Source organism: Aotus nancymaae, unplaced genomic scaffold (genome assembly GCF_030222135.1).
Source record: "Aotus nancymaae isolate 86718 unplaced genomic scaffold, 86718_ANA_hifiasm-v0.15.2.pri h1tg000003l, whole genome shotgun sequence".
In the NCBI taxonomy this organism is placed as follows: domain Eukaryota; kingdom Metazoa; phylum Chordata; class Mammalia; order Primates; family Aotidae; genus Aotus; species Aotus nancymaae.
Window position 1 is genome coordinate 50,612,316 of NW_026988414.1, and position 10,253 is coordinate 50,622,568.

Sequence of the window (10,253 nt, forward strand, 5' to 3'; positions counted from 1 at the left end):
TGATTTTAAATGCTTTTATATTCTGTATTTAATTAATTTCTTCTTTAGCCTTTCTTATTTTTTTCCTCTTCCTAGCTATGTGTTTAGTTCTTCTTTTTCTAGTTCCTTAACTTGTAAAGCTAGTACATTGGTTTGAGATCTTCCTTTTTTAATACAAGCTTTGCAACTTTAAATTTCCCCCTTAGCTCTATTTTCACTGCATCACATACGTTTTTGCATGTTGTGTTTTCATTTTCATCTGTCTCAAGATATTTTCTAAGTTCCCTTCTGATCATTCTTACATGTTTATCACATTTAGACATACATTTGTTTTCTTTTTGTCCCCATAAATTAAGATGAAAAATCAGATTTGCACTGATTTAACCTTAAACCTTAGGTTTAAGACAACTTTAACCTTCTAGGAAAAGTGAAGTGAGAAATATAAATATATTTGTTGTTGTGAATCCCACATAGAACCATTATATAGCCTGCTTAAAAAATCATATTTATATTCTTTCATTGACACTAACCTGAAGATAAAAATGAAAGAAATCAAAGTATAGCAAAATAAATTTTCACAGTAAATACTACCTAAAAAAGGAATATGCAAAATTTCCCAATACAATCTCAAGTGAACCAAAAAAAAAAAAAAATACTCTCTTCCATAGTTTCAAAGAGTAAGAATAAAAACTTGGGCAAAATTGCTCTGTATTCTCAGCATCTGATAAAAAGAATGAGCCCAAAATCCAATAAAAATTTGTTGACTGGATAAACTACTAAATTAATTCACAAAATATACATTTCTGAAATGAAGGCTCATCTATTATGGAAATCCCTGTGCACATTTCACAATGTAGAAAGTTTTAATTATTCAATGATATAAAGAATTTAATCATTTAAATAATGAATACAATTTGGTTACTTTTAATAAATTGATTCATTTCATAATCTGTACCATTATATAAACAAGCTGATTTTCTATTAATGTCATCTAAAGATTATCAAGTGATTTGAAGCTAAAGTTTATGAATGATAGAAAAATGATGTCACAAGTATTTACAGTTCCCACACACATTCTGGGGATTTGATTCAGGGAAGGAAAGCTGTAGGATTATTTGGGGGACAGAGGCTATTATTCCCTACTTTGGGGAATAGTAGGTTGTTACTATAAACTGTGTGAATTGGAGAGTATGAATTTAGATTTGTGACTCTATTTGACACCAAACTAGTTATTTTCTATTATGACAAAGTAGAGAGCAGATTAGAGATGAAGTCATAAATAGTTAATATAATGCTAGGCAAAGGATATTATGCTACTCTTGCAATTTGAATCCCCAGGTCTACATGTCATAAATAGTTAATATAATGTTAGGCAAAGGATATTATGCTACTCTTAGAATTTGAATCCCCAGGTCTACATGCAACTTAAAGAAACTAGAATCCCAGTGGTTTTATCGATAAACTAAATAGGCATTATTGATTCTCTGTAAGCACATTGTCTATTATAATCCCAGCAAATATGGCCATGATGAAGCAAAATAACTTCATTCCTGAACACTTTCCAGTGGAAGAAAAAATGAGAAACTAGTAAAAACTCCAGTTACTAAATAGCTGATTTGCTAAAGCAGACCTCATTCCACTTAAGGACTCAGTATCTATAGGGCCAAGGCAAACTAACATCTTATGCAAATTAAAAAGGTAGAGCCACAGTTCAGGAACCTTCTGAAAGTTAATTCTTTACATGATAATATTTAGTATTTATAAACTTATGAATTTAGAACAAAGATGATCTCCTTTTATTTGATAAGAATTGACTTGGATTGAAAACCTTTAAGGAATTTGAACTTCAATGAAAAATGCCAAAAATAATTAAATTGATAATATTTTCTAAGTCACATATGTGTATTGGCATGATACTTCTCGTAAGAGTACAAAAATTAGTTCTTGTAGTATAAACAAATCTGAGATATTACAATAGTTTATGACTCTCCAACAACTCTGTCCAACAAAATTTGATTGCTTAATATACATGTTTCTCATTGGGTTTTCTTGTGTATCACATAAGAAGCACTGACATTGAGTTCATGAAGATACACAAAATGTTTGCAAAATCAGTGTTACAAACCTATGGCAAATAGATGACTGTGATTGGAGGACTTCCTCTCCATCTTTTGCTGGATCTTAAAGTCCTATCACAATATGTGGCTTTAGGCTGCATACCTTTGGGCTCCCATTGACTATTTGTGGGTATTGCTTATGGTGGATCCTCACTTCTTCAGAATGTTTTGTAGACTTTGATAATTAAATGCAAGTATTATATTTTATTATTTATTTCTACTAAAGTTATTCAACACATCAATAATCATGTCAAATGCCAAAAAGACAAAAGTGATGGCCATATCTGGATGAATACTGCAGCTAGTAAAATTTACAAATTATTTTCTCATAAAAGGCAAAATTCAAAGCTTTATATACTAAAAGAAAATTTATTAAAAATTATTGTTTCATATTTTTAGAGTTTTGAATGATTAAGTATATAATTACATTTATATTATTAATATGTATTTATATAGATTTTTATTTTGCACATGTAATTTGATACAACAAAATTTACATGAGCAAATTACATTAAAAGTTATTCCACAAATATACTTATCAAATAAAGTTAAATTTCAATAGCTTTTAAACTTAGATTTTAGTTTAACTTTTCTGTCATTCTTAACTTTACACTGAATAAAGAGCAAACTCTGCAGAGTAAGTGGGACTGGGTCCCTTTTGGCCAACGTTTGGAGCTCCAGGAAGGCAGAGTCGAAGGGAGCCAGACCAGAGATTCCCGGGCAGAAAAGCACCATCAATCTTAACACTGCTGTTTTGGCTGGTGCAGTGGATTGCTCAGATTTCAGCGCTGGGAATCAACAAGTTGGACATCCACTCAGAGACCTAATTAGAAAGTCAGCAATTACAAAGATGACAGATGGGTACATTTATAATGAAGGGAAGAAACCAGCCTAAAAAGGCAGAGAATACCCAAAATCAGAATGCCTTTCCCTCTACAGGGGATCACAGTTCCTCATCAGCAACGGAACAAGGCCTGATGGAGAATGAGTGCATTCCATTAACAGAAGTAGGCTTCAGAAGGTGGATGACAAGAAACTTCTGTGAATCAAAAGAACTTGTTCTAACCCAATGCAAAGAAACTAAGAACTTTGAAAAAAGGTTTGACAAAATGCTAATGAGAATAGACAATTTAGAGAGGAATATAAGTGAGTTAATGGAGCTGAAAAACACAATACTAGAACTTCGCGAAGTAAGCACAAGTTTTAACAGTAGAATTGATCAAGCAGAAGAAAGGATATCAGAGGTTGAAGACCAACTTAGTGAAATAAAATGAGAAGACAAGATTATAGAAAAAAGGATAAAAAGGAATGAGCAAAGTCTCCAAGAAATACGGGACTATGTGAAAAGACCTAATTTACGTTTGATAGGTGTACCTGAATGTGACGAAGAGAATGAATCCAAGTTGGAAAATACTCTTCAGGATATTATCCAGGAAAACTTTCCCAACCTAGTAAGGCAGGACAATATTCAACTCCAGCTAATACAGAGAACACCACAAAGATATTCCTCAAGAAGACCAACCCCAAGGCGCATAATTGTCAGATTCATTAGGGTTGAAATGAAGGAGAAAATGCTAAGGGCAGCCAGAGAGAAAGGTCAGGTTACCCACAAAGGGAAGTCTATCAGACTTACAGCAGATCTCTCAGCAGAAACCCTACAAGCCAGAAAAGAGTGGGGACCAATATTCAACATCCTTAAAGAAAAGAACTTTCAACCCAGAATTTCATATCCAGCCAAACTAAGCTTCACAAGTGAAGGAAAAATAAAATCTTTCATGAACAAGCAAGTACTTAGAGATTTCACCACCACCAGGCCTGCTTTACAAGAGCTTCTGAAAGAAACACCACACATATAAAGGAACAACCAGTATCAGTCTTTCCAAAAATATATAAAAAAGTAAAGAGCATTAACATAATGAAGAATCTACATCAACTAATGGGCAAAACAGCCAACTAGCATCAAATGACAGTATTAAACTCACATATATTATTATTAATCCTAAATTTAAATTGACTACATCCCCCAATCAAAAGATACAGACAGGAAAAAGCCAAAACCCATTGGTATGCTGCATCCAGACCCATCTCACATGCAATGATACACAAAGACTCAAAACAAAGGGACAGAGGAAGATTTACCAATCAAACAGAGGGCAAAAATAAATAAATAAATAAATAAAAAGCAGGAGTTGCAATTCTTGCCTCTGATAAAATAGACTTTAAAGCAACAAAGATCAAAAGAGGCAAAGAAGGACATTACATAATGGTAAAAGGATCAATGCAACAAGAAGAGCTAACGATCCTAAATATATACGCACCCAATACAGGAGCACCCAGATACATAAGACAAGTTCTTAATGACTTATAAAGAGACTTAGACTCCCACACAATAATAGTGGGAGACTGTAACATCACATTGTCAATATTAGACAGATCAATGAGACAGAAAATTAACAAGGATATCCAGGACTTGAACTCAGACCCGGAACAAGTAAACTCAATAAACATTTATAGAACTCTCCACTTCAAATACATAAAACATACATTCTTATCAGTACCATATCACACCTATTCTAAAAGTGACTACATAATTGGAAGTAAATCACTCATCAGTAATTGCATAATATTTCATAGGTTTAAATGAAATATTGGTTGACTGCTTGTTTGTTATTTTCTTTCCTTATTCCTTCCTGTCTCCATTGTTAAGCATGATTATTGGCATAAAAGAGGTTTTCAATTCCCATTTTTAGACTTCATTCTAGCCTGGGCAATAAAGCAATACTCCTGTTCTATCTCCCTCTTTCTCTTCCTTTTTCTTCCTCTCCTTCATTCGTTATTTTCTTTCTTTCTCTCTTTCTTCCTTAAAAAAAAAAAAGCAAACTTTATAGTTTTCATCTGTGAAGAGAGCTATATATAGTATACATAAATAGATATGCCAAATCTGTGTTATTAAAACTTCATGAAGATTTCAATTAGAAAGAAATACAATAAAATGCTCTGAGTGCAGGGGTAAAATAGGCAATGATGAAAACGATAACGGAAAACATCTTTTTTCATAAATAAACAAATATATTTATTTACAATTCATTAATTTAACAACAATGTATTGAGTACTGTATATCCAGCACTATTCTAGTCTGCAGGAAAACAGCAGTGAACAAAACAGAAAAACATTCTTGTTCCTATGGCATTTACATTCTAGTGAGAAAAGAAAGATAGAAAAGAGAAAAGTGAAATCTAGAGTATGTTAAGGAGGGTGAAATGTTAATGAGAAAAATGGAAGGAGAACTGAGAATGAGAAATGGGGCTTTTACAAACATCTTTAAACTCATGTAGAGAGTGCATAAAGAAAACAAAAAAGAAATAGAAAGTAAAATGAGAACATTTAGAACGTAAAAACTAGTACGTTCACTATTTAAGACCTATGCACAGAGCAAAGTCTTCAGAAACCCAACAGACCAGCGTTCAAGGTCACCCACCTCAACGAGCCTAGCAATATTTGCAATATCACAATGGCCTTGTCCTTTTCTTTACTGATGGCCATGGTGGTGCTCAGCTGCAAATCCATCTGCTCTCTTGGCTGTGATCTGCCTCAGACCCACAGCCTGGGTAACAGGAGGGTCTTGATACTCCTGGCACAAATGGGAAGAATCTCTCCTTTCTCCTGCCTGAAGGACAGAAATGACTTTGAATTCCCCCAAGAGGAGTTTGATAGCAACCAGTTCCAGAAGGCTCAAGCCATCTCTGTCCTCCATGAGATGATACAGCAGACCTTCAATCTCTTCAGCACAAAAGCCTCATCTGCTGCTTGGGAACAGAGCCTTCTAGAGAAATTTTCCAATGAACTCTACCAGCAGCTGAATGATCTGGAAGCCTGTGTAATACAGGAGGTTGGGGTGGAAGAGACTCCCCTGATGAATGCAGATTCCATCCTGGCTGTGCGGAAATACTTTCAAAGAATTACTCTTTATCTGACAAAGAAAAAATACAGCCCTTGTTCCTGGGAGGTTGTCAGAGCAGAAATCATGAGATCCTTCTCTTTATCAACAAACTTGCAAGAAAAATTAAGGAGGAAGGAATGAAACCGGGTTCAACATGGAAATGATCCTTATTGACTAATACACCATCTCACACTTCCATGAGTTCTGCCATTTCCAGTATTCATTTCTGCTAGACATGAGTTGATCAAAATTTTCAAATGTTTTCAGGAGTGTAAAGAAACATCGTGTTTACCTGTGCAGGCACTAGTCCTCTACAGAGGACCATGCTGATGGATCTATTTATCTAAGAAAATATTTATTTATTTATAAGATTTAAATTATTTTTGTCCCTATATTATGTGTACTTTTACATTGTATTTGTTATATCAAAATATGTTCTTTATATTTAGTCAATATATTATTTTGCTTTTTTATTAATTTTTACTATTAAAAGTTCTTGTATTAATTGTTCATTCTTTAATAAATAAATAAATACCAAGCCCAAATGTGCAATCTGATTAAAGAATGGATGGTACAATTCATTTACTCATCATCATTATATCCAAATTGTAAATAAAAATTGACTTTCTCTAAGCCAGGTTGTATGTTGCCCTTAGGATATCTAGATAAACATTACAAATACAGCTTTCACTTTCTTGTGTCTTTGATTTTTCTGGGAAAATAATAACTATACTTTCTAATATCTGTTAAATTAAATGCTATAGTGGGAAGAAAGAAAACCAAATAAAATTCAGTAAAACTGAAGCAAGGCATATCATTAAATTTTTTTAAATATTAGATATCCTCTATAGTAGACAGGTAGACATCTAAGTAAAAATGTCCATTGGCAACCTGATATTTTTGTCTGTAATTAACAAGCAATACCAACAACTGAAAGCCTGGGAACAGAAGTTGTCAGGAGTTGAATAAAGTGAGAAAAAGACAACGTTTATTTCTGCAAACTTCAACTTTAAAGGGAGAGAAGAGCCAGGAAAGAGTTGAAATAGCCATGCATTGGAACAAGAGACAATGTTGATAAGGGTGTATTTAAAAGACTGAAACTACTTAGAAGAATCAATGCATTTGTGCAAAATATGGATTGAAAGTGTCCACTACATCTGGATAATAGATGGCATTGCTTCTCTTAGTGAGAGCTAGCTGGGTAGAATTAATCACAGTGGAGTAAGCTGGAAGAGTGAATCAGAGAAGAGAAATTAGTGACCATACATATAGAAAATGATTCTGAAAAGTTTGCTTTCTGAAGTGCAGGACAGAAATAGAGTGAGACCATGAAAATAATGTGGATTTTTTTCCTCTGAATAATTTTCACTTTAAAAAATATATTATTGTCTCTGGATAGATGTTGTGAATTTGATGGACTGCCAAACCACTTTAATGTGTTTAATATTTTGATTTCAAATTATGACATTTTAATTAATTACAATAGTTTATCATTATTTTTCTTTATTATTTTGATTAATACTGTGTTAAATATCATTAAACTGCTCTGTGGATTGAAAGCATTCACTACATTGGGAAAGCAGATCAATGCTGACCATATGAAAACTGGACAAGTGAAAGTAATAAGCAGAAACTATACTGAAGTAGGTGTAAAAATAAGAGAAAATAAAAATAAGAACTTCCATTTTCTTTTATCATCTGGAGAATCCCTTTGTTCCTTTTACTTTTATCATATTCAGACTTGCATTATTTTCCTTTTGTCTCAACTTATGCAAATATAATAACAGCTTATTTAAAAAATTTAATGGAGAAAGAAAAAGTGATGACTTGGAAAGTATAGGAAATAATACTATAGGTTCTTGGCATTACCATTTTTATTTCTCTGTTGAGGTACTAACCTCAAGATGAAATAGGAAGTAATTCAGAAGCAACACGACAACCCTAGCAAAGAAAAATACTGATTTTTAAATACATATATTTTCTTTATATATATATTTAAACAGTATTTTTCTTTATATATATATATATATATATATATATAAATTTGTATTTTTCTTTATATATATACAAATGGAAATACAATGAAACCAGTAAGGACAAGTAATTTTACCTAGTATCATATTCTGGACTTCATTGCTCCACATTTTTTTATGCTTTAACTTTTTACTAAATACTTTAACATACTTATTTTATGCCATTTTGCTCAGTTTACATTTTTATGTCTACATACATGTATTACTTTTAAAATAAGAAAGCATTAAATAGAGGCATGAAATTTTATGACAATATTTAAACAACAGAATGAATGCGTGTGTCACAAATTGGAGCAAAAATACTTCTCAGTACCTTATACAATGTCCCTTAAAACAAAATACCAAAATATAATCTTAAATAGATGCTCCACATTGTTATTGTGAATTGGAGAATGGTAATCCAAGAAGCCCAGAAGAAATGCACCAATGGAATAATCTAGGGATGTTCAGTAGTTACTTCAATATTGACTCCTCATGAGAGAAAATAATTATTGAATCCTCTGGCTAGCTAAGAAACATGGAGCATAATAAATGTTCAACAGTTAATGCATTGAACTCAAATTAGAAATCAACATTTGGCAAATAAATTTATTTTGTTATTTGAGGTAAAAATTTAAAAAGGATAATTTACCCACCCCCGACCATATGCACACATATTGAGCATACATTTTTGCATTTGTCATCTAGAGGCTATGGAAACACTTGACACCTAAACACCTGATCAAAGGAAGATGAGGTTACTGTTGCCAACCTAGGTCATTCACAGAAGTACTCTGGAGATACTTGATTATTTAGGGAACAAAAGCTATCACCCTCTAGTAAAGGTATACCATAAGTTTAAAGCTGTGATGAGCTAACTTGAGCTATCCCATCAGTGAGTTGGCAAGGGAGTTAGATTGGAAGATGTGTGTCTATGTGCACACTGAAGCAGAGGGTCAGATTAAAGTTGTGCTTTTTAAAAGGTGAGATGGTGCTGGGGAAAGAAGAACAATGCTGTGGGTCTTGGAATTAAAGGCACACCCGTGTGCAACTAAAACATACAAGCTAGCCGGTGACTTTGACAGTAATACTGAGTGAAAAACTCTTGCAACAATCCTGCACATGAGGCCTTGGTGAGGCACAGCCACATGGACATGGCCACACTTGAAAGTCTTCCTGGCTTTTGTCTGTTTGTTTGATTGCTTATCTTTTTGTCGTTTTTGTTTTTGAGATAGTGTCTTGTTCTGTTGCCCAGGCTGGAGTGCAGTGGCACAATCTCAGCTCACTGTAACCCCTGGCTAATGGGCTCAAGAGATTCTCATTCCTCAGCCTTCCAAGTAGCTGGGACCTCAGGTGCACGCTACCACCCATGGCTAATTTTTGTCTTTTTATGTTTTAGTAAAGGTGGGGTTTTACCATGATGGCCAGGCTGGTTTTGAACTTCTGATGTCAAGTGATCTGCTCGCCTCAGCCTCCGAAAGTGCTGGGATTATAGTCATGAGCCACCATGCCTGGCTGAAAGTATCCTTTTTGAGAGCAAATCTGAGAATATTATTTGTACCATGCTGTTTTGGTGACCATGACCTTATAGTATAGTTTGAAGTCAGGCCATGCCTCCAGATTTATTCTTTTTGCTTCGCCTTTCTTTGGCTATGCAGGTTCTTTTTGGCTCTATATGAATATTAGGATTGTCTTTTCTAGTTCTGTGAAGAATGATGGTGGTATTCAGATGGGAATTGCATTGCATTTGTAGATTGCTTTTGGCAGTATGGTCATTTTCAAAATATTGGTTTTACCCATTCATGAGCATGAGATGTGTTTCTATTTGTTTGTGTCATCTATGATTTCTTTCAGCAGTGTTTTGTAATTTTCCTTGTAGAAGTCTTTCATCTCCTTGGTTAGGTATATCCTAAGTATTTAACTTTTTGCACTTACTGTAAAGGGGGTTGCATTCTTGATTGGATTCTCAGCTCGGTCACTGTTGGTGTATAGCAGAGCTACTGATTTCTATACATTAATGTATCCTGAAACTTTGCTGAATTCATTTATCAGTTCTAGGTACTTTTTGGAGTCTTTATGGTTGTCTAGGTCTAGGATCATATCATCAGCAAACAGCAACATTTTGACTTCCTCTTTACCAATTTGGATGCCCTTGATTTCTTTCCCTTGTCTGATTTTTCCAGTTATGACTTCCAGAACTATAT

The 10,253-nt window shown here is 33.7% G+C and overlaps 1 protein-coding gene across 1 annotated transcript; it reads left to right on the top strand.

Annotated features, from left to right (window-relative positions):
• Nucleotides 1–5,559: 5,559 nt before the first annotated feature.
• Nucleotides 5,560–6,579, top strand: IFNA21 (interferon alpha 21). The gene has a single exon (XM_012450031.2). It carries the CDS (start codon nt 5,609–5,611, stop codon nt 6,176–6,178), a length of 570 nt encoding a protein of 189 aa, XP_012305454.2. The 5' UTR covers nt 5,560–5,608; the 3' UTR covers nt 6,179–6,579.
• The last annotated feature ends 3,674 nt before the right edge of the window (nt 6,580–10,253 follow it).

What these genes read in the sequence shown, in the direction of transcription:
- IFNA21 (XM_012450031.2), top strand. Translation starts at nt 5,609, where the DNA reads ATGGCCTTGTCCTTTTCTTTACTGATGGCCATGGTGGTGCTCAGCTGC.